General features: G+C 35.3%; 1 protein-coding gene across 7 annotated transcripts in view; it reads left to right on the top strand.

Annotated features, from left to right (window-relative positions):
• The window catches only part of METTL25 (methyltransferase like 25), a 68,898-nt gene that overhangs the window by 22,093 nt on the left and 21,296 nt on the right, over positions 1–25,509 (top strand). For 6 of the 7 annotated variants that reach the window (XR_008466091.1, XR_008466092.1, XM_054199547.1 and 3 more), the window contains exons 6-9: positions 17,158–17,252; positions 19,646–19,675; positions 20,799–20,872; positions 23,532–23,625. Coding sequence is in view for 5 of the 7 variants with exons in the window: in XM_054199547.1 (XP_054055522.1) it covers positions 17,158–17,252; positions 19,646–19,675; positions 20,799–20,872; positions 23,532–23,625 (293 nt within the window). In the remaining 2 variants the exon portion in view is untranslated. Of the gene's footprint in view, positions 1–17,157; positions 17,253–19,645; positions 19,676–20,798; positions 20,873–23,531; positions 23,626–24,307; positions 25,000–25,509 lie in introns of those variants that run through there. The other variant, XM_054199591.1, reaches the window with a different exon arrangement.

Below are 25,509 nucleotides of genomic sequence, written 5' to 3'. Positions count from 1 at the left end.
ATGAGGGTACGTATTCTAAAATCTATAATGCTGTTGTTGTATTCCCCTGGTAAAGTCATTTGTTATATGGCTTGTTCGTAAATATGCAGTGGAAGGGTAAGGGCACAAAGACCAACAATATCTAAGACCTAAAATTTCTTCAAAGGGAAACTGGGAAAGAATTAGGACAATAGCTTGTGCCTATACTGCCTATGCATGGATTTCAAACTGGCAAAGCATTCTAGAGGATTCTAGGGACTCGGTGGCTAATGAGATGGTAGGGATTCAACAATTCACTCTGTTTAAGAAGTAAACTACTGCAGGAAGAAGACAGCAAGAAGCTGTCTGAGGCAAGTGAATTTTGATACTGCTTCCAAAATGGACCAAATCATAGAATTGTGATGACATAATTTATCTTGGAAGTGGCCTCTGGAGGTCATCTGGTCCAAATCACTGCGCAAGGCTGGGCCAACTTAGATCAGGTTGTTCAGGGCCTTGTCCAGTCATGTTTTGAATATCTCCAATGGCAGTGATTCAACAGCCCATTCCAGTGTTTTCCCATACCACAAAGGTTTTCCCTCGTATCTATATCTTTCTCTAGTGACAGAGATTGTAGTTTTTGGTTTGGTTTTTTCTTCGTGTGTGTGTGTATGGTTGGACTCGATGATCTCAAAGGTCCTTTCCAACCATGAAGACTCTATGATTGTATGATTCTATTCAGAATTTGGAGCTTTCTCTATTGTTTTTTCGCACCTCCAAGGAGAGTCCGGCTTAATCTTTTCTGCTCCCTTTCCTTTAAGTAGTTGAAGACAGCAGTTAGATCCCTCTTTGGCCTTCTCTGCAGCCCTGTAGTCCTCTTGCCACTACTGAACTCATTCCAGTAAGTCAGTGTGGTGTGCTGGAGGGACCAAAAGAAGCACTCTAAATACTCTTACTCTCACAAGCGCTATAAAGGGGGAATAATGACTTTCCTTGACCTGCAGGCTTCACTGTTAAGCTTCAGAGTCCTATCAGTTTTCTACCCACCTTAAAGTCCACCTGTCTGAGTCATACTTTTCCAATTTGTCTATAAAGGTACTAAGGCAACCTTGCTGAAAGCCTCCCTAAAGTCAAGGTAAACTGTGAGTATGCTTTCCCCTAGTTTGTGGAGCTAGTCACTGCATCACAAAAAGCAATAACGTTTGTCAGTCCCTGGTAAAGTCCTGCCACCTATTGTCAATCTCCTTGTTCTTCATGGGCCTGGACATGGTTTTTAGGAAAATTTGCTCCATAAGCTTATTGGTTATGAACTGAAGTTAGGCTGAAGATGGGTGTGATATTTGCCTTTTTACTGTCATCAAGAAGTTCCCTTGAGGGATGTGACCTTTCAAAGATGATAAGAGTGTGGCCTTCCTGTGACACCAGCCAGTTCCCTCAGCTTCCTGAAATGCATCCCATCGGGTCACATGCATTTGTGTATCTCCAGTTTGCTTGTGAGGTCCCTGGGCTGATACAGTCTCTACTGTAGGTAGCCCTTTGCTCACCATGGCTCTGACACAAAACTCAGGGAAGCTACTGGCTAATCTAGGCATTAACCAGAGATTGCAGAGACCTGTAGAAGCCTTACGTGGAGAGACTAGTTAAGAATATTAGGATGCAGACTTAGGGCTAGGTCTCTGCAGCGATGGATAGAGGATCTTCTTAAGAAGTAGAGAGCATTGTGCAGAATTTGCTGCAACACAGGAGATCACTTATTTGTTTGAAATCAGTCCAGTAAGCAAGGGCTTGCCTGCGAGGGCACAGTGGCAATTTCTGTTATAAAGCATTTTATACTTATTTTGTTTTGACTTAGTAGCTTCGAGGCTTCAAAGTTTTTAAAAATGTGTTTTTAAAATGCTATTGCTCTGTTTTATATTTATATTATCTTTTTGCCCAGTTTAAAAGCTTTTTTATTTTCCTGAGGTGCTCACCCTTTAGGACAAGGCTGTGCCGAGTTCACCTCAAAGCTCTTTCACCAAAGTCGCACGTTTTCCATCTTCGCTGCTTCTTTAATGGAAGTGCAGCTGGTTGTTCTCATAAGCCTAGTTGAAGTAGATGTGCCAGCTCACAAAAAAGCTGCTGCGTTGCCATAACTTGAGATGGCTGGGCTGTATGTTGTTTGGCAGTTAAGTTTTATTTAATACCAAGATCAGGCTTGTTTGAGGCCAGTGAAAAATTGCTTTTTCACTTTGTATTAACTGGAATTAATGGATATTCATGGGAAGAATTTTTACCTGTTTTGATGCCTAACGTAGTGTTTGTAACTGAGGTGGTGAGTTGACAGAATATCAACAAAATGTTACTATGCTATTTTTGGCAGGCTATTGAATTACCTTGGCTATCACAAGTTTGGGGTTTTTTTGTCTCTGAGGAGCTGACTACAAGGATTAATGCCTTACATTTCTCATATATTCTAAAAATAGTAAAGGTATTGCAAGATTGCCTGATTCAGTTTGCCATTGGACCCACTGTGAATACTTTGGGAGCATTTCTGATGAAAGTAGGTGCCAGTAGTCACAGTCCTGAATATTGCAATCAGTATACAGTGTACTTCAGTGTGTCTATAAATAAGCTAAATTCAGCTGTAAATTTTTGTAATGGGACCACATTTCCAATTATGCTGGGAATAATTTTGAATTCTTAAGATCATGAAAGTATTTGTTTTGGTTTATTAGTAACTACAATAACCAAGAGGTGCTGCTTAACATCAATTTTCAATTCAGTTAAAAAAAGTTGAAGCCAGTGACTTTTAACACCTGTCTTTAAATTTCACTGCTGTTATAAGCAGTACCAAATACTAAATTTCAGTTAATAAGGAATATTATGACAGCTCTTGGAAAATTTTAAGACATTTTACTTTGGCTTTCTCTAAGGAGAATTGGCTGTTTATACAGAGATTCTTCTATGGATAAAATGCACTTAGCCATTAGTATAATTGATTCCTTTGGGGTTTTTCTTCACTGTTACTGCGTCAGATAGTCAATTACATCAGAGTAGTAAGTATTTTACTGTTTATTAGAAATTTTTTACATAAACCTATTTAGATAGTGAGCCATTATGTCAGTTTTTCTGGAAAAAAAACAGTTTGCTAATGAATTTTAGGTTAAAAAACCCTCTGTGCCTCTGTTCAAGAGCTATTCTTAGGATTTTTGGGAGCTGTTTTGTCTTACATTCAGTTAATACATTTCTGGGGCACTGTAACAGCTGGACTATGATTATCCCTTAACAGACAGTAACTGCAAATTTAAGATATTTTCAAAAAGACTTGACTTTCCTTAAAAAGGAATTGATGTGTTTCTGCATTGTGATTCTCTTCCTTCCATCCTCTGTTCCACCAAGCACACCGGCACCAGTCTGAAAAACAGTGAAATTCTTCAATATGATATCCTCTGCTTTGAGGAAAAAACACATGAGCATTACTATTGCTAAGGAGCTACATTTATAGGTATTTCATAATTTGAAATAAGACATAGGTGTAGTTGTATAGGTAGTTTCAATGATAGCTGTCTGATAGAAACGCTTTCTGAGGTTAGCATGAGTACTGCAAATCGTTAACTCCAGCTCTTTTAAGGATTTCCAATATCAGGTCACTGCTCTAGGAAGAAGAAGATATATGCTGGGCAGAAGAGTTCTAGGGCTGTCCTGGAAGCTGTGTAGCTTGTCAATAAGGCACCCCAGAAGAAGTCAGTAAACCTTTTGCAGCAGAGTAAAAGTCTCAGATTCTCAAGTTAGGTAAATATAAACTGCGGCTACATTTGTTAGGCTCCAACTTTTAAAAGCTAGTGAATATAATTAAGGGAACTGAAAGGGATGCAAAGGGTAGTCACGATTCATGTAGAGAATTTTATCAGATTTGTGAAAACTGAGGAGGGTTTGAATAGGGGGATTCAGGGGACAGAAACTTCAAAACTGAATTTCCTAAAGGATTCCTTACACAAACATAATGGCTTCATATCACTCTGTTCCACTGAAATATGAAAAGATTAGTCAGTGTTTTAGAAGTATTAGAGTATGGATGATTTCTGTGTTGCCTAGGTATATTTTCAAAGATACTCCACAGCCAATGTCTTAAAATAGCTATCACTGATACCATGGCAACACAGGAAAACACTTCCAAGCAAAAGATCAAAAAGTTTGATTTCCTTTCCAAGGCATCTTTAGATATTGCTGAACAGGGCACATTTCCATGAATTTGTGACAGAGGTAACTAGTCACTAAACCCCAGATGTTTCTATCAAAATTGATCCTGAAAAAAATATGAAACTTAAAAAAAAATATTAACTAGGTAAGTTTTACAGACATTAAATGACCTATTTAAGTTATTAAAGTATTTTTCATTAGTACATGTAGCAAAATATATTAAAACATGAAACTATCTTACATTTATAATTTTGTGTGTGTACACAATAAAAGATTATAATTGAGAAAGCCAAGGTTTCTGCAATGCACAGTACCCAAAGCATACTCTAGGTTTGGATTTTGAAAATTACTTTGACAAGTGATTTGTTTTCTAAAATGGAAGAACATTTTTCTACCCCCCTGCCCTTTACTCCTCCTGGCAAAATCCCATTTAGTGATGGGATTTTTAGGAAAAATGCAAACGCAAGGAACTGTGAAGTCTTTAGCCAATGAAGATTTAGTCTTTCCCATGGAAAAAAAAAAGGCAGTTTAAGTAGTTCCTCTCCTTTCTTTGGATTCCTGGAACCCTAGAACTAAACTGAGATACTACTATGTCTTGGACGATAGATGCCATGGAAGACCTAAACCAAGTTGGGTTATTTGTGTTTCATTATACTGTCTTGACTGAGTTTGGCGGAGTATACAAAGAGGCAAAGTAGGCTGTGCGTGAAGGATTTTGATGAGGGTAATAAGAATTACTTTCCACTGAAAAATCTCAGGGGAAGGAAAAATTACATTTAATTCCATTTAATTACAATCTCAGAAGATGCTATTGAGAATTTTATATCATTGTTTGGAATTACTTATTAATCTTAAATGATCTTTACTCAATATTATTACGCTGTCTTTGTGCTAGTATTGGAAAACGCATACAACATTTTGGTATCACTTTGTAATATGAATCCTCTAGGATTTCAGAATCGCTAAAGATAAATAATTGTCCTTTGGCTATGATCCAAGCTTAACACTTTTGAATACAGATTTGTTGTAATTTCATTAATATTAATGGAGTTTATTAAAGAATGAAGAAGTTGAGTGACCTAATTTCCATGTTATTTTTTTGATTGAAACACACTATGAAACAGATCTTTGATTAGTTTGAGTTGGCATAAATCCACTGAGATAGTCCCAACTCTAAAATAAGCACCAAACTTTGATCGTATTCATGATGTTATATTAGAAACATGTTTAGTTGGGTTTTTCAAGATTCGTAAATCCTTGAAATAGCTGAGAATTTTGCTAACTTCTTTCTGTCTCCACTCCTACAGGTAATGAATATCTGTAATTCTTAGCTTTGCTATTAAAGATCAATTTCATATGTTAATGAATTAGCTTGCTCTCACACTCTCTCTGCTACATGTGTAGACCTGAGAGTATAGTTTGAATGTCTACTTTGCTTATATAATGTTCTCAGGCCTTTTTTGACAGATTGGCATCAGGATATGAAAGAAGACTAATTCATTTTTATATAAAATAATATTTTGATAACAAAATGGAATGAAGATACAAAATAAACATACAGCCTGGCTTCAGCCTCCATAACAGAGACATGGAAATCATGCAATTTGTTAACATCATAGTTTTCTCTATTCCAGTATCTTGTCTTCCATAGAGGCTAATAGCAGGCATATAGAGAAGAGTATGAAATCATAGGGAGCACGTAGCAATGCTTCCTCTAAATACTCTTTCATGCTTCCAGCATGTTTTGGGTCATGAGCTTCTTGGAACAAAGTTATATATTTGCAGTAAAGAACCCTTGATGGATTTTTATTCCTTGAATCCTTCAGATTACTTTTGAATGTTTGTGAACTTTTAGGATCTATAGCACGTCACAGTAAGAAATCAACTGCCTGTTGTATGAAGAAGCATTTCCTTTTAATTGTTTTAGGGCCACTAACTACATGTTTCTTTTTTATACCCCTTCAATTTGGGTGTGAAAGCCAGTACACATCTGTCCCTATTTGTTTTCTCCATCCCATTCATGATTTTACAGATTTTTCATACCCCCATTATCTGTTTCACAGCTTTAATTTTTCTTATTACTTGTTCCTTACTTGTGACAATCCTGTTACTCCTCTCTGCACCTTTTTGGATGGTATTACTTGTTATCACAGGTAAGAAAAACAAAATCAAACACAATATTTAAGATTCAGGTGCAGCATGGATTTCTATAGTAGCATAATAGTGTTTTCTGTTTTCCTTAATAATTCTTAATTATTTTTTCTTATCATTATTACTGAGCTGATCATTTCAGTGATCTGTCAGCTCTCAGTTCAAAGCTGTTCGTTGTATATTTAAAGTTAATATTTTTCCCAATTTGAATTACTTTCATCTACATTGAATTTTGTATGCCATTTCATCTCTAATTTTTATTAGAAATTGCTCTATTTTTTATTACCCTTGGGATCATCAGCAAACTTTGTCCTACTCTCCATTAACTTTTCCAGATCATTTATGAGTTTGATCAACAACCTGTTCCAGCACAAGTCTCCTTAGGCCTCTGCTGCTGATCTCTGTCCTCTGTGAAAAATGGTCTTTTATTCCCATCTTTTGTTTCTGTCAATTACTTACCCATAGGAATACTTTTTATCTGGTTCTGTGTTTTGATAGTTTTTCTAATGCTCTTGTTGAATGCCGTTTGGAAACCCACTATATCTTTCTTGTCTAAGTGTTACTTGAAGCCTTCAAAAAAAATTCCACTTTGTTTGTGAGATATGACTTCCCTTTAGGAAAGTCAGGCTGACTCTTCCCAAATATGTTGTATTTGCTCATATATCCAATGACTATTCTTTAAAATACTTTCTCTCCCTATAAATGTGAGGCTTCCTGTTTGGAAGCTCCCTGGACTTTCCCTTGAGCTCTTTATAAGCATTAATATTACATTACCTACATTTCAGATCTCTAGAACCAAAGAGCTTTAATCAAGAAGTTGCACACTGCAGTTTGGCAATTGTAACCTGTTTTTAGTTTTTGGATGAATGCCACATGGCCTTGGCAATATTTTGCTGCTTACAACTTCTGGTTTTCTATAAATTCTTCTAGGGATCCATCAATTTTAGGTATCTCATCTGATGAGCTCTTTCTGTGAAGCAGCACTGTGGCTGAAGAACTGCTTTTAGCTTTTCTTCTGTGCTTTGTTTCCTTGAGCAATCCTTTATAGCTTTATCACGATGATAGTCCTACAACTACTATCTACTCATAAGAAATTCTGTAGATACTCAGATGTCTGCAAAAGGTCAAAGAGATTTTAGATTAAAGAAAAATTGGGATATGTATTATACAAATTATTATCAAAAGAACATACAGAATTATTTTTTTTTACTTTTATAACCACTGAAAGAAAGAAAGGAAAGAGAAAAATGTTTTGTTTGCCTGTGCCAATTGTGCTACTGACCTAAGAAAGTTATCTGTTAATAACCTGTTTTTTTTCTGTCATGGTGTAGAACACAGTTAAATAGCTTGTGCTCCCTCAAGGAGATTCAGAATAATACCCTAGCACTTTCATGTTCTGAAATGGAGTCAGACTATTTAGAACATAATAAAAATTACACAGCTGAGAAGAGAAAAACTTCACTTTTTTAAATAATGACTGTTATGAGATCAAGTGCAAAAAGAGTAATTATACTGAGAGCAGAAGAATTACTAGAGCTATAAATCCTTGATAAGCAAGATTACTCTCCTGTTTGGATGGTAGTATTTATAACGTTGAGGCACAACGTCGCTGTATATTTTCTGCTGGTCTGAATAGGGTAATTCCTTCCCGGACATCTGTAAGAATAGAGTCTGTGCATAGTGTCAGCCTTTGTTTGTCAAGAGCAAAGAGCTTATGGGTTGTGAACTAATGCCTGCTTCTCCAGCAGTAATTAAGGACTCGAACATGAATTCTCTGGAAACAAAATACCATGAAAATGATGAACTGCACATGTTCAATATACCGCTTATTTCAGTAACATCTGCAGGAATGTAATAGTAGCCTTTTGAAAAAATAAAGTATCAAATAATTTTCTATTTACCTTTTTTGAAACAGAAAAAAAAGGATTGTTTCAACATAAAATCTCTTGCATTACGCATTTTATACCAAACTAGGGAAATAAATGCATTGTCATGTTTGTCAAAGGAGAACAAATAGAAAAAATCTTTCAGCCTGAAATCTTAAAGGTCCCTTTCAACCTAGACAATTCTATGATTCTGTGATTCTATAAGAAACTGAGAAAGCTTTCTTTTGAAAGCAAAGGCCATTTTCAAATACAGAACTTCAGAAAACTTTTTCCCATCTTGAAAAATAGTTTCTGGGAAGTCATTTAATACATCTTCCACAGTTTTAGTGACACTGATTGATTTTTATAAGTCTTAGGATATTGCCTTTTTACGCTTCTTTGTAGCATAATGTCAACATAAATAAACAATTGTACATGTTCTGATCCTTCAGTCTACAACATATAAGTAGCTTAAACAATTTGTAGTATTTGAATTACTTCAGCGGGGTTTCTTTTAAGCATAGTATTCTGCACTGAGTATTGCAATTTCAAGGCCTTGGTAAGAAAAATCTAATATACAGTGTGACCTTTGAGTGTTCATTCCAACTTGGATGTTACAAGGTGCGTCATGCAGAAGACTTCTAATATATTATAATAATGGTATATCCACTCCTACAGTTCTTACATAGGCATATCTCATGTTTGTTACAGGAGACCTATTTCCACTAAGACAAGACGTAAATTTCCTAGCTAATGACGACTGGGATGAGGAGAATTAGAAGTAGGAGGTATAAAATACAGTTCTGTTAACGTTACTGGTTACATTAAAAGATATAGAAGCATAGCTACATGTTGTGTCTGTGCATATATTATATCTCTTTCTCCTGCTTTGCAAATGGGATTTGTCTGATTTAGGATATACATTCTTTTATGTTTTTAAATTTGTGTCACGCCTTGCTAACTGACTGCTTAGAGAGATGTCTGGTAGTGAGAAAAGGCAGTAATTGGCTTCAGTGGGAGTTTTCTCTAAGTGAAAGAGGTAGACAAGTCTGGTGCATAAAACAGACTTTGCCAGTGTTGAAATTCATCTCTCTTTTGCGTGGAGTTTATTAAAAATAACTGCAGGATAGTCCATTGTCCAATCTAAGAAAATAACTTTATACATAAGAAAATTGAGAAAAATATGTGATCACGGTATAGAGTGTATCTAAAAATACTCTTCCTTTAGCTTATACATTTTTAGGGCAGTTTATGGATTTTGTATCATATAATTCCATTATATTTTTGCACTAAAGAGGGTCTATACATTTACATGTTTAGCAGTAAAGATGAGATTTTTTCCCGGCTCATTTAAGTTTAAAATTAGGGGTCATTTTCCTTTTCAGTTAATACAGTTTTAATTAGCACTTTGCAAAAATGTAAAATTTTTAATATTATATTTACAATTTTGAGTACCAGAATATAATGTTCTTTTTACTAGTAAATATTTTGGTTTGTGCGTTTGGAAAATGACTACTCTTTTTTGAATCGTCGTATAATTGGAAACGGCATAGTATTTAATACATTATATATATGCCATGTTTATTTCTTATTCGCTGGGTGTTTGAGTTGGAGTTTCATGTTTCTTTTGTTGATTTTTAATGGGACTAGTGCTAACTTCTGATAATTAGGTAAGAAGTCTAAAAAGCAATATTTTAATACAGCATAAGCAAAGAATTTATTTTAATTTCCTGTCAAAGCAACTAACCTCAACTGTTGTGGTAGTCCATGGGTTTGCTGGTAGTACTAGAATGAACAGTTTTCTCCTGGGAGACCAGGCTGTTTCTTCACTGAGCTGCTTCTGAACCTGAGCTTGTCATCTCCATCCTCACTCTACTCTGATTTGTCTAGATTGTAAGTCATTCAAGGCCTTCCAAGTAGTAGTCTAGAAGAATGGGGGTCTCTTTCTACCTTTCTGTGGCCCCTACTAACATAAAACTGTCAGTAACCATTTATTCATCTTTCACTTGGTGTTGCCCTTCTAGGTTTCCTTTTAGTTTGCAGCGATGTGTTTCTATTATTAATCGTGTGTTATTGTGTCCAGAGTAATAGATACAAAAATCCCGTTCTCTACAAAGAACATTTTAATAAGAATATTTTTAAAGAATCTGATTAATTAAAAAAAAGGAGAACAAAAAATTAAAGGGAAGAAGGGAAATGGATTTTGATTTTTAATGCCACTTACAGTTCTCAAATGTGCCCTGCATTTTCTTTAGTTTTACACTTCTAGGAATGCTGGCTATATTCTTTGGAAGAAGGAAGGCTCTAGTTAGACAGAAGGAGATCCTCCCAAGGCTTTTTAGATCACAGCTTTTTATATGAGTAAAGATGCAGTTGGACCATTTACCATACACTCTTAAGGATGCATTGATTTTCTAACAACTTCAAATACGGAAATAGGAATGATGGGACAGAGGATAATTAAGAATGAGGGGAAAGGGAATAATTTAGTCCTGTCTATTATAGCTTTTTCTTTGTATCTTGACCATCAATATGTCAGGGACTACCCGAGAAAGGACAAGTCCCATGGTTGTTACCTCTCAAGTGTTGCTCTTTGAATTAAATAACTGAAGAGCAGATCTTCGTGCCAGCCTTGTGGATTCAGCCATGAAGACAGGTTTTAGGTGCCATGTCATGTTACCCTTATCTACATGTCTTTGGCGAGAATCCCAAAGCATTGTTGGCCAAGTGTAGAATTATACAGAGAATTTTCAATGTGCTTGGCAGTCCTGGTACAATTACCTCACACTGACAGCTGTGTCTGATCTTCACTCAGTTGTGCTTTTTCTGTACAATTGACACTCCGTTTCTTTTTGTCTTGAGTATTCTCTAGCTGCCCAGGAGTGGTTGAAAATAGAGCCTTCGCATAGTCTTGCATTTCTTTTATTTTCATCTATGTTTTTCTTTTTCTTTCATGATCGCAGAAAGAGATCATAGACACTCAAGTGCACTGGATGTGAAGTACAAAAATGCAACTGAAGTTCATTAATAAGTATCTGAACTCCGAGTTTCTCATGCTTTGAAATACAGAAAATGAAAAAAAAAATCAATAAAACCTTTGAAAAACAGCTCCATGAATCAGTGGAAATTAAGCATCTTAAAAACTTAAGTCATATACTGAAGTAGAGAGGGAAATTGGAGAATTATACTTCATAACTGTAGTGGAATTTGGAAATTAAAGGTACAGACTGTGAGGCTAGACGAAGATGAGACACTAAGACATCCGGAAGGAATCAGCTGAAATAGATGTTAATATCAAAATAGGATCAAATGAGTAGGAGATGTGACTGTTGTAATAAAAAAAGACAAGAAAATATAAAAAGGAAATAAAAATTCTCTTAGGAGTACTTCTACATTAAGTGATAACATCACTACGTGCAATATTTTACGTGGGCTGATGCTGATCACACTTCATAAATAAATGTAGACGTAGGTGTGTTTATCCAATGCAGCTTTTAAGTGGTATGAGACAAAATTTAAGCATTTAGAACTGACAGGATTATATTGCCATGATAACTCACTGAAGGGTATTAGAAACTACTGATAATGCTTATACCATTTTGAAACACTTTTCAAATTCTTAATATTTTAATATTATCATTTCAAATCATTAATACATTTCTGTATTAAAATAAATGTCAAGAAATGGTAGGTGAAGTTCAATACAGAAACTGATTTCAGTCTTAGTGGTAATTTTTAAATTAAGTGTAAGGTATCTGTCACTAAAAACTATCATGTGAGTGCTTTTCATGCAGCTCTAGCTGTGGGCGTACAATCAGCATAACTGTACTAAATTAGAATAAGCTCTCTTTCTCTTGAAGTTATGTTCTCATGCCAAAACACTTCAAGAGACTGGTGTTTCACAACATTTCAATACTAAATTGCCTAAGTAAAGATAAAGTTTAGGAATGAAATAAGGAGTGGTTGTTTTTCTAAGGAGAATAAGAGTTCTTAAATAAAATACAATGCGTAGAGTGGGAACTTCAGCCTGTGCACTGACAGCACATTTCTGCCTTCTCTTTGCCACATGCTATTTACAATCTGATGAACTTCATTACTAGAAAATAAATTTCTTCTGTTATTGTTATGTATATACTAGAAAATCTTAAAATCTTAAAAGTAGAATAGAAAGATAAAGGACATTTCAAGAAAATCAGAATCCTCTACTTTATAGTACTTTGCCATTTTTCATAACTTATTTGTGTTACTTTGTTTTTAAAGAGCAGATGAAGAATTTCAAAATAGACATTATAATAATCTAAACTGTGTCAGAAAAGTGAAGCAAAGCCCTGATTATTATTTTTTTCATAAATTCTCCATTAACCATTGGGATAGACATTGTTTCGTGGCAAAATTTGGATTGTTTCTGTCAGGATGAGTTTAACAAATACTGTTCAATACATTATCTCAATAAAACTAGCTCTTCCAGAAGAAAGAGCAGAAAACATAACAAATTAGTTGTTATAATGGGAACTGCAGTTCTGAACAGTTGGGAATTGCAAGAAAGTAAAAAGATGAGAAGCATAAATGCAAATACATTTTCATTAAATGTTAGCACAGGAAGATAAACGAGAAACTTCAAGATCCCATGGAAGCCTAGTTGAGCTCATTTGTCTAGTAACAGTAAAACCTATTGGTCCTGTTGTTTCATAGAAACTATATAGTGCTGTAAAGCTGTGTGAAGTAAGTTTTAAATGTTAACACGCTAGAAATTGTAGTATCTTACTTGGAGTTGAAGAACTATGTAAGACCTAATATTAAAGAGAGTGGAGAAACTTGTCCCATTCTCTTGAACTTCCTTGGAAACCTCTATGCACATACAGAAGGATTAGCCAGTGAAATCCTTTCATCTTACTTCTACTGCCAGATATTTTTTTCTATAACTACCAAAAAAGGAAGTATAAATAGAAAACATTCATTCTTCTATATTTTGGAAATTCTGTTTCCTAGCTACACTTAATTGTTTTGTTAGTTAATCAACTCTTAAAAAATTTCTTTGAAACAGGGCTGAGCCAGTAAGTCTTAATGGATCTGTGAATAGGATGGTAACAACAATAGGGCTTGCCTGAAGCCTTGTTGTGATTTTTCTTTTTTACTACTCAGTACAATGTTTTCTGTGTACCAGATGTCCGTATGTATTGCCATTTTTTTCATTTGGAAGTTAAACAGAAAGGGAGAAAATCCTTTACAAAGTTCAAAATAGTACAGGTGCTCCAAATGGTATAGGCCACTGCTATTGTAGTATTACAAACAATACACAAAATGGGAGAGTGCTGAAGTCCAATTCCTCTACAAAACTTAAGAGCAGTTTAATGAAGGTCTTACAAAAAGGTCTAAATAATTAGAGGACAGGAAATGACGTCTGACTTCCAAGACTAAGTTAAGAAATAAGAAATTAATTCTAACAAAATATTAAAAACCACTAGTAGTATTGGGTTCCCAGAAGAAGCAGAAAGGTAATCTGACATACTTTATAAAAAATTTATTCTTGTTCGGTTGATGATAAAGTACGACACTTTACATTTACTCAAATTTAAAATGTTTTACCAGAACAGACCTGAGGCTTTGTATTCTCCTTTGCTAGACAGCACTGAGTGAAAAATTCTATGAATATTTTTCAGTTGTGGCTGGCATCTGGATGTATTTGCACTTGTTTCCCAAAGTGTTAATCTCCTCCAGAGAATTTCAAGTATATAATAAACTGAAGTCAAGACAGCTTCTGCATACAGCATTTCTGCCTGTTAGAGGAGTGGGAAATTAGCCGCTGAAGTTAGTCAGTTAGTCATGAGATGTCCCTGTGGTCACAAGAAGAGTTAGTAAATCTGTTGAGGAATTACTTAAAGTATGCACATACGTAAAAGGATTCTCCCACCTGTGTTTTCAGACCCACAAAGTTCCTTCTTTGAAAAAGGAAACTTCCTTCCAATGAAAAAAATTGTAATGGAAAAGCAGGGGTGAAAATTTGGAAAGTTCCTACTAAAATCCTTTTCTATGAGAGGAGATATTTTGGCTATCAGAAAAATGTTCATTAATGTCAAAAAAGAACAGTAAGGACAGGATTAGTTTGTTTGAACTCTTGTTTAACTCTTCCATGAAACTATGACTGTTACTAAACTCAGTCAGAGGGAAATAATAGGAATTAGTTCTGTGGCTAATGGCTGGAGTTGCGCTTTTCTGTTTTATTCAGCATTGTATGTTTCTGTGTAATATGTACTTTGTCTTACCCTGCTATGTGTAACTGGGTGATTTTGATGAGAATGTTTCCTCATTCAATCAGATGTATCCAATTTATGGGGACACTGAAAAATAACAGCAAGTATCTTCAAACTACTTTAACCAATATTTTGACTGTGTAGGTTTCCAAAGAAACATCCTGTTCCACAAAGCTGAACTAGGATACAATTTTTCATGATGCTGCATTAACTCTATTATGTTTCCTATATTTTATCTATTATCTTTCTTTGTTCTCTTCCTCGACATTAAAATTATATTGCAGTTTATAGATTTTGTTCTAGAACATAACAGAATTACTATTTTTTGCAAGGATTTATTTTGGTGCAATATTTGCAGCAATTCGTTTTATTAAATGTGTGATCTCATCTTTTTAAGAGGTTAGCTTAGAGGTAAAGTAATCACTATTTAACTGATAGGTTCTAGGATTATACCCCTGCATGGCTTCAGTTCAGCTCATCAAATGATTACCTAGAATTTCCCATTTTGTTAACTTCTCATAGGAAGGAGAATTCTGTCTGATTGGCTCCTCTATATTCAATTATAACGTAATTGCTTCATGCACTGTTGAAGGCTTGTGCTGCTTGCTGTGAAATCTTCCATAGAATACTCATACTAAAAATGTTGCTTGAATGTTTTTGGAGATTTATATAATTTAGAATAGCTGCTGTGTTGTCCGATAGGAGCACAATATGTTAATTAGTGAGCTATATCTAAAAATAGTTGCAGGCATTAACAGAATTTCCAGGGTTTTAAAATGTAGTTGATAAATATATGAACCGTATAGCAATATATTAATCCTACAATTTATTTATTTTTTTAAGTCAACAGTGTGCTTGAGAGTGGACTGGATATGGAAAAATAAATAGAACTCAAGGCAATATTGTAGATATGTGGTCAACTTTGGATATACACAAAAAATTCTAAGCTAGAGCATAAGTTTTCCTCCCTTTTTGTCCTCCTTTACAGTTTTGATAATTTAAATGAAGATGGTGCTGTGCCTGATTATCTTTTTCAAAGGTGTCATAAATTCTTCAGAATTATGCATGAGTATAGTGCACTAATATTGAGATTGTAGCTCAGTGGGTAGCAGCTTTAACTTGCATGGATGATTAGTTTGCCTAGAGGACAAGGTGTAAATTAGAAGGGATAACCTGAAAAAATCAATGATTTAATCTTTCTAACTCAGTTTGCAAATTTTTATTTTGAAATATTTTAACATATGTATTAGAAAGACTTATTAATATGAATCATACAATAGGAATCATGGCAGTCATTGTTTCCTTTGCAGATAATATATTTAGTAAGTTCTTACTACCATCCCTGTAGTAGAAATACTCAGTTTTATTCCATGTACTCAATAATTACACTTGAAGCTAATTAATGTTTTATATCTTGTCATGAGGCACTTACAAATTCTTAGTATAATCGTAGTGCTGAAACCAGTTGCAATCTGGTTTGTCAGATTTCATCTTTATATCTAAAGGAATTTTCTTTCTCCTTCTGCTAATTACCCAGAATTAAAATCCTATTCTTCAATCATGGTCGCCAAACCAGTATTCATCCCCTAAGAGCCTCTGACATTTCTCAGGGCTAAAAGGAGAGCAAAATGTGAGGTTGCCTGCAGAAGATTACCTGCTTGCTGTTACTCTCTAGAGATCAGCAAAGACTGTGGGCTACTGCTAGAAAACTGAGGGCTTTCGCTGTGGGGAGGAGGGTTGGATCATTTATAGTTTCTTATTTCCTTTTTCTTTGCTTAACTTTCACAAAATGAATTCTACTTACATGTATGTATCTCAGACTTCTGGTAAATTTGAAGAGTCGTGTTTCTGCTGTCCTTTTTTTAACCCCGTTACATTGATTTATCTTTAAATATGCCCAAGTCATCTTTCTATGCTAAAAAGCAAGGATCCTAGCCAATTTGCTTTTTTTTTTTTAAAGAAAGTAGTAATTCTTATTCAGTGTTCGAAAAAATCAGCTGACAAATGCACTAATGAAAATCCAAAACGTAGAGTTCATCTACATTTAAAACTGTATATTATGAACATCTATAAAGTAATCCCTGTACTTTAGTTTTCCCGCATTTGCATGAGTGTTAAACATGAAGAATTGTGTTGTTATTCAAAATATTAATGATAGTGAAACAAACTGAGCACAGATTGTGATGCAAATACTTCTTGGTGTTATGAAGAAACAGCAAGAGCCTTTGCAGCTGCTCTCTTCTGGAAAACAAACATTCTGCCTCGCAGCAAAGCACGGGCCTTCAGAACTGAAATAAACAAATACACATTGTTCTGTGTGATGTTAAATAGATGTTTATGATAGAAGAAGAACCCAATGGGATGCGGTACTGAAGTCCTGCTACAGTGAACGACTGTCTGGCTTACATCTTGTGACTAATGGCATGGCATGGGGTGCCATGAGTATCTGCAGAATCTTCTCTTGTCCCTTGGATTGTTTTTTCAGTGGATTTTCGTAAAAGACACTCACTTAAAATTGTTTTGGAAAATGTGAAATTATCAGAAATTCGACATAAACCAAAAACATCTGTTATGAGGAAAATACGTTTTTTTATAACACTACCACGGCTTTTGGTACTGGACTAGAACACTTAAGCATTTCTGCTACCATTAACTACTGTTCATCTTGCTCAATACATTGTGTATTCTGTAAGTAAGAGAAAAATAGCCCATGAAAGCTGTGCCTATTTTTTTTTTTTTTATCCATTTTGCAGATTCCCCAGAGGAAGTGTGGGGTTTTCCCATGTGTCAGTACTTGAAGGACAAGGGCTGGTGCTGTGGTCGCAATGCTAGAATGTCAGCATGCTTGGTATGAATCCCCTTCTTTTCTTTTTCCTACTGAGAGCTTTATCCAGATGTTACAGGATTCATTGTTTTTGGCTTCTAATCCTAGAGCCATGACTTTAATCCAAGACTCTACAGAATAACATCATTAATGTTGTAAGCATGATGAATTATATCTAAAAAAAATAGTATTGACCTTCCAGCTTTATATATTTTATACTTGCTGAAGGCATGAAAAAATGAGTATTGACAGAAATGTATTTTAAGAGTGGACAGAAAGGCCAAACCTTTGTTGAAACCTAAACAAGGTAACCCCTCCGGGTAATAGTTCTTGGCCAAGGACTTAGCGGGGAACAAGGTAATTGTAGAAGGATTGCAATCAGTAACTCCCCCAACACCCACATGATTCATAATATTGAATGTTCTGACTGTTTAAAACCTAAACAAACCTGCCATTCCAAAAACTAGAAGAGCTCTGAAATCCATGTGGCTTAAGAGACTGGAAACATCTTTTTAACATTGCACCGAGAGATTAAGTGCTTTTAAAGACCTAACCTCATCAAGACGGGATGATGAACTGTTGTCTAATTTGAAAAAACAGATAGGTACTGAAAATTTCAACCACTGTTTCAGCTAGAAGACCACTATTCCTTTCCTCTATTAATTTTTAATTTCTGGTATCAGGATGAATCACATCAGGTTCTGGCTAGCCTCTAGCTGTACCTCCATTACAGAGAACAGCATAGGCTAAAGACTCAGTATAGGCTAATGTATCAAGGTTGTGTAAATTTGAACTAACGTGATAACTAAATGGTATCAGGAGAAAGTATAGGAGGACAGTCATTTAGTATTCATAAGGCTTAAATGTGTTACCCTTGGCAAGGTATGAGAAAAAAATTGTGCATTTTGGAGATGTTGCTGTAAAACTTACCACAAAAAGTGCTTTCCAAAAGGGATTTGCCTTTTTGCTTTTTCTTGTCAATGTCATACAATACCAGTTCTTCCTCAGCTGACACATTAGCTATTTCCTTTCCCATTCCATTTCTTTTGGAAAGAAAAAGGTTGGGCTGTTTTTCAACAATGGTAGGAAGATAAATTTTGTAAGTAAATGACCCCCAAGAGACAGTACTGATCGTGCCATATATATCTATTTTAGATTTCACAGAAATCAGAGAAATTTGGCATTTAAAAACTTCTTTTGTTTAAGCATTCACGAAAGGCAAAGAGTTCTCCCGTGTCTCTAGATATTTCTACTGTTATTATGGTAATGGCTGGCTAGGAGAAACTGAGTGTACTGAGCAATGACACTCAGCATTATTGCTGCTGTTCATTATTACATGTTTCAAATTGGTTAAAGTGACAAGGGCTAAAGGTTCTGGATGGTAGTTTCAGTTCGAGACCCTGACAATACATGTTAGAACCCACATCCATCTTCTAAGCAGCAGCAGATACATGCCGGTATGACAGCTATAGCTTGTACAGCAGAAGTCAAACCTGATAGCTGGTCAAAGCCATGAATGGAGGAACTGCAACTACTTGGACTGTGTTTGAGGAACAGTCTGAAATACAAGATCAGTTCTAAAACTAGGAGAAGGAGATGTGGATGATTCAGAGACAAGCGGTCTTATTTACTGTAGTGGAGTTTGGGGACTAAAGGTGACAATGACCCATAAATGGTGAGGCATTTTTGGCTGTTATCTAATTTTTTTTAGTGTCAGATAATTTACTGAATTTTTGTCTTCATTTCTACTATGATCTTTAATACCCGGTAGAAATTTTTATAGGCACAGTATCTTTTCAACTGTGGAAAAATATTCCATGGTTCTAATTATTTGTCATTCCTTGTCACTATGGATCATAAAAATCAAGTACTCTCACACCTACCTCAGGATTTATGGTATGAAGAATCTAGTGAAAGATAGTGCACAGTGTGCACTCTCTGTGAAGTTTTTATTTTATTTAACTTTACATGCGGAAGTTCAATTTATCTGAATACTAGGGACTAAAAGTATTTAAAGACATTGTATATTGACCTAATATTTACTTTAAGAGAGTTGAATATGCAAAGTGAATAGTTTGTATTTCAGTAGGAACAGACTCAAGAAAAATGCATTTCTTTTTAGCACTTTCATAGAAAGTAATCCTCTTTTACAATACTAAGAAAAACAAGCAAATTTTGCATGCATCTGTTTCCATACAGCCAGTTGTCATTCCTTCTCCTATAAATAAAACAAAATAACAGGCGCGAGCTGATTATGAGTCCCTAAAGGTATTAACACTTTAAAGCATGCAAGCTCGTGTTATGTCACACCATTAATCGTTTAAAATGTCATCTCCTCTGACTTTTATACAATGTGTTTATAAAATGTTCTGATAAAGAATAAACATATCAGCAATTTAATTCCTTCACTCTTACAGGCTTTGGAGCGAGTTGCAGTTGGCCAAATGGTAAGTAATATTGTTTACTTTAGCCATTCTAAGATAAAACTTGGTTTTCCCCCTTGAATGCTCTTAATCTGTGACCTTTTATTGAACTTCTGCATTTCTGGAATCTAAAATACTAGCATACACTACATCAAATCCTGATAGATAGCATGTGTCATCATGCAAGCACATTTTTATTGCTGTGATTGTACTTAGTGAATCTGTTTTCTTTTGACAATTTAGAGTCTGGAAAAAAAGCACAGCTTAAGATTTAAGGCATTTAACTACCCTTCCTAATGTTTTTTGCTATCTTTAAGCTAATATATAAATACAGTACAAATGTCCTGCTGATATCCCTGGTTTGGATCACTCTATCCCAGTGTTTTGTCAACTAATGTTAAAAAAGAAATTGTTATGACAAAAGCTTGAACCTGTTAGAAACATCATCGTTATCATTTTTAATCCCTGTATTTTTTTTCCCTGTGCGTACTTTGGATTATTGTTGTGCAAGTTATCCTTTTAGGGATGGTGGACACCAACTGTGCAAATATTTAAAAGGCAAGGCTGAGAGACCTCTTCTTTCCATATATAAGCCTATTGACCCCAGTAGGCTTTTACTGTAAATGCATTTTGCTGTGAATTTTTAATTGGCAAGTATTAACAATTTTTATGCAAACAGATCTTTCATACACGAAGACACGAAGTTTTCAGTGTATTCTGGTTTTGTGAGCATAGTACTTTCGGCATGACATACAGTGTATGGGGATTCAACTAGGGAAATACTCCTTTTGTCTTTAAAGCAGTTTATTTAAATTGTTATATTTACTTTGTATAGTAGAATTTGGATCATGATCAGTACATTTTTGCTCTGTTCTTTTTCCCTCTGCCAACCTTTGAACTTTTACTTCAGAGTTTGGGTTTCTTTTTTTTTTTTTTTCTTGCATTCATGGTTATGTTAGAATCTAACCCAAAAAAGTAATTTTAACTAGATGCAAGAACATTAGTAAATTGTCCTCTTAAACCTGTTACGACTGATTGTAAAGAATACAAGACAATAAGTAGTTAAGGAAGCCAATACTGGTTTTGTTATTCTGAATTTAATTTCAATGCCAATTTTAAATCCTTGCTGTTGTAAATTTTTTTGCAGCTGCCTACAGAATCATTGTTTTATCGAGCTGTTCTTCAGGTTATTATAGAAGAAATTTATGGTGTCACCAAAAGGTAGGAAGCTCAGAATTCACAGAATATGAACCAAAGCTCTGATTTTCTGCCACGTCTATTCTATAGAGAAAGTATTTCTTAGAAAGCAGAAGGGCTTAAGAATCAGTCTCATCAGACTGTATATACATATTGGTATTAAAATGAACGATAGATTTGTTCATCCTAAATCCACATCACAAATGCATTGCGCTTCCTTTACTGAAGGGGTGGGTCCTCTGAAATGGGTCCTCTTTGGTACTGGATACCTGGGTAAAACACATCTTCACAAGAGAACCGATTGCAAAAGGAAGGAAGATTTAGACTAGATATAAGGAAATTTTATATGATGAGGGTGGTGAAACACTGGAACAGGTTGCCTAGAGAGATGGTAGATGCGCCATCCCTGGAAACTTTCAAGGTGAGGTTGGATGGGGCTCTGGGCAACCTGATCTAGTTGAAGGTGTCCCTCCTTGTTGCAGGGGAGGTTCAACTAGATGACCTTTAAAGGTCTTTTCCAACCCAAACTATTCTATGATTCTATGAAAAAGTCAACCCAGTCCTGGGTTGCAGAGGTCCTGGCAGCTTGAATACTGCAGAAGACAAAAAGACATTTCCATTTGTCCTGAGAAAAACTGCTGAAAGCTCAATGGCCATCATGGCTGTAAAGAGCTACTTACTGCCTGTGCCTACGCCTTTGTAGGATGTGATTTGGAGAGCTGGTGCTGAGGACCTGACATCTGCACTATACTCCTTTTGTGGAGTTGTAGGTGGATTAGATTTTATCTAATTCTGTGGGATGTATGCCTGTTAGCATTTGGAGCACATCCAGAAGCACATCTTCCAGTTTAATTTAATTTGAAAATAACCAATTTTTTTGAGCTCTGATCCTATTCCACAGTGTGAACTAAGGCACGGGAGGTGGGCAAAATCAGAAAATTGACTTCAATAGTACACTCCTGTTCTAAAATAAGTGCTAATGCAGATATCCCCAAATCTCTTTCTAAATGTAGAGCCAGACAGCTTACCTTTCAGAAGGTCAAACTCCTGAAAGCAGAAATTCTTGTTTACGTTAAAATTACATAAAATATAACACATAAAAGCATGGCTACTACATTGCAAAAAAAAAAAAAAAGACAAAGTGTGAGAGTGTGAGATACCTTGTTAAAGGTATCATAATTTGAAGGAATAATTAAGTAATTGTACTTCTGAAATAACCACAATGGCTACGTTGGAAAGACTACCCCCACACAAACACACTGTCATTGCTGTGGTGTGGAATATCCCTATGGCCCATTTGGGTCAGCTGTCCCGACCATGTCCCCCTGCACTTCTTGTGCACCCCCAGCCTACTCCCTGGGGGGCCGAGGCTGTGCAACCACTCTTTGTCAATAGCTGAAACATCGGTGTGTTCCCAGCACTGTTTTCGTCACAAATCCAAAGCACTCCCTGGGTTGCTGTGAAGTTGGCTCCATCCCAGCCAGACCCAGGCAATATCTTTCCCCCTGTAGCTTGTGATTAGGAGGGCAGGTGCCCGTCTTACAAAGAGGGACGTAACAGCATTATCGTGAACTGATTTTCAGATTGCATCAGCCTAAATGTTTAAATGCATCTGAACATTAAATATGACTACAGAAACTAATTCTTTCTTTAAAAATACATGTGGCTGTTGATTTTCCATGCGTGGGGATCCCTGCCAGCTAAACGGCGTTAGAACTGCCACTGAGCGAAGTCCCTCTGTTGACTTCAGTAGATGTCAATGCTCATCCTTACACAAGGAGAAAGGGGTTCACTAAGAATTAGAGAGGGGGGAAATTTTTAACAAATATATTTCTAGTTAGTATTTCACGGGGGGGAAAGTGTATTTCCTTTTAAGTAATTGAATACTCACAAACAGCTACTGGGGCTGGAAATGTAACTCCTGCACTGCACAGCTGGGAGAGGAATTACATTAAGACACAGTCAAGAAAGCGAATTCAGACTAACAAAAACTTTGCGTGTTGTCTTTCCAAGGTATTTTAAACACAGAGAACAAATGTAAGTGGCCTGCTAGGATTCAGTCTTCCTATGTGTCTTTTAAATTTTCGTGCATTATTTTAACATGTTTTCTGAAAGAACCCACGTTTTTGGCTGGCTTCAAAAGTAGGCCATTGAGTTGTAAACAGGAGAAAATTCTGGCATCACTTAGTGAAATAAAAGTTGCGAGGATAAGAACAAAAGGTAGCAAGCGAAAGTGAACTTTTACTCCAGCTTGGCATTTGCTCAGTTCAGTGGTTAATGGTAAATAAATTACAGCAGCATTAATAGTAAATTGTAGAAGCATTATAGAAGTATAGAGGGAAATACCTGTCAGTGGAAATAAGAATTTTGTCATTCATAGGGAAATAAAAATATTAGGAAGAAATTAAAAAGAAGCCTTCAACTCTCCGATTTTTAGGTAAAATAATAACTGTTCTATAACCATAGTACAATTGTACGGCTGCTGTATCTAGAAATTTCTTGAAGTATTAGCTAGCTTGTTTTGTTTTAAGTAGAAGGGCAAAAAAGGAAAATTGTTACAAAATTGGCAGTAGTAGCTTATTTGTTTGTCCTGAATTAAAAATTTAATTAAAGTTAATTTAGCAGTGTGTAAATTTATGTTGTTGGATGTATAAAAGCCCGCATCTCAATGCTTTATTTGCAGTGATCGACACGTTGGAAAAACTTTCTCCAAATCATCCTCCTTCATAGATTATGTCAGAAAGTCTCTGAAAAAGCTGGAACTGGATGATTCAAAGGTGAGTCACTAAATAGAGACTGCATGAAATCTTTATATCCATGTAAGTTCTTGAAGTCAGCATCACAATGCAATGTATAAGCTGCTGAGTTGTTTTAGTTTGTATATTGCTGTAAAAATATAATGCATTCTCATTTTTATTAATAGTAATAGAGCAAATCCATACTTATTTTATGTATTAAAAAAAACCCCAACCATATCCAAGTTGTGGTTTTTCACATTTTTTTCAAAATAGACCTCCATATATAAATTCTTTAAAAGATTTTGTTTTAAAATTACTTTACTCTAATCACTTTATATAAAACAAATCCTTTTTTGTGGTGCTCATGGTCAGAATTTTTTTAAGCCTTTCCAGTATTTCTGAAGTTAATCCTACAAATCTCCTTTGAGGCAAAAAAAATGTAATACATACTTTATTTTATACATGCTGTCATTTAGAGGTAAATAGACGTTTGAGATGCTGAGTGAAGCAGGCATGAAGAACTTCTTGCCTGTACTGATACCGTACAGCCTGATAAAAGTAACTCTTGCACCCTTTTAAATCTGGCTGAAATACTATCCTGTACAAACATGTTACTTTTTTGTCTGTACTTAAGTTTAAACTGAAAGTGATCCAAGAAAACACGAATAATGAATCACATAGTAAACGCTTTGACCCCTTTTTATTTTCATTTTTTCTGCAGCAATATTGTCTTGATCCCTTTGGACACCTTTTGAAACTGAAAAATGTAACATTATAGCAAGATAGGCAATTCCATCAGTGCAGTGTGTTTCCCTTACAATATAGTTCCCAAAGTATTTCCAATTTATTTTAGTCTTTAGACAGTTTCCTTAAGTAGCCTTTGAAGATCTTTGAAGGCTTAATACTATTTTTTTTCTTTAAATTAATAAATGTTAAGGATAAATATCAAGATTTTTAAATAACTTTCCTAGATAGACAAAAAAAAAGTAAATAAAAAATTGAGATTTAAACTTATAAAAACTTCCAGAGATTTTTTTACATTCTTGAGTGTCTTGTCCTAGTACTACAACTGCTAAATTGGTCAACAGATGGCAACATAGCATTAGGCATGGAATATGACTGTGTGAAGGTCACAGCCACTCTCTGAGAACAATTTGTGCGATGTTAGAGATTATTAGACTGATAATTAAAAAAAATTAGTACAAATCAAAAAAGTAGGAGTGGCAAGTACGTGAAATATTTAAGGTAAATGTTGTAGTAGTCTATGGTAAAGCAGTGCTTAAAATCTGTAGTCAAAATGTCAAATCACTTAAAATTTGCCAGGCACATCAAACCATGAACTAGGAGAAAAATGCAAACCCAAAAAACAAGTAAACACAAATGACATTGGAATCATGCTTTAAGAAAATAAGCATTAAGAAAAAGACTTATGCCTGAAGTTCACTGTCTTTTAAAACTTGTCGCAAATTGAGTTAGCTGTTTGCTTCTGTGTACAAAAAGGCACTAACATCATGCATTAACCCCAGCTGAAAGTAACTGCTAAAATGGTGTCTTCCTCAGTATGTCTGCAGTCATCCCAAAGCAATAGCGGGTTGTTTGTGCAATAATCAGTTTACTAAATCATTGATTAAACTTTGCTGGTAGCGAGTTATACTTTCTTTTCTGTAAAACCAGTAAGCATAGAAATTTTGTGTCAATATGTCTGATTTTAGACAGGCCGCCTTTTTGCTAGAAAAGGTCTGAAGAAATGCAAGTTGCCCTGAGAGAAAGATGTCTGTCAACACTACTTCAAGCTGCACATGTTTGTGTGGTTGCTAAAGACCCGATTCAAGTAAATGCTCATTTTTGCTTATATTTCTCCTCATTTTTATGCACAGCTGGCCGCATACTAAAGACTGATTTTTATGCTGATCTAAACGGTAT

This window comes from Rissa tridactyla, chromosome 1 (assembly GCF_028500815.1).
Source record: "Rissa tridactyla isolate bRisTri1 chromosome 1, bRisTri1.patW.cur.20221130, whole genome shotgun sequence".
Taxonomy (NCBI): domain Eukaryota; kingdom Metazoa; phylum Chordata; class Aves; order Charadriiformes; family Laridae; genus Rissa; species Rissa tridactyla.
The sequence above is the reverse complement of the archived record's forward strand: the minus strand, read 5'-3'. Positions and strand labels throughout refer to the sequence as shown.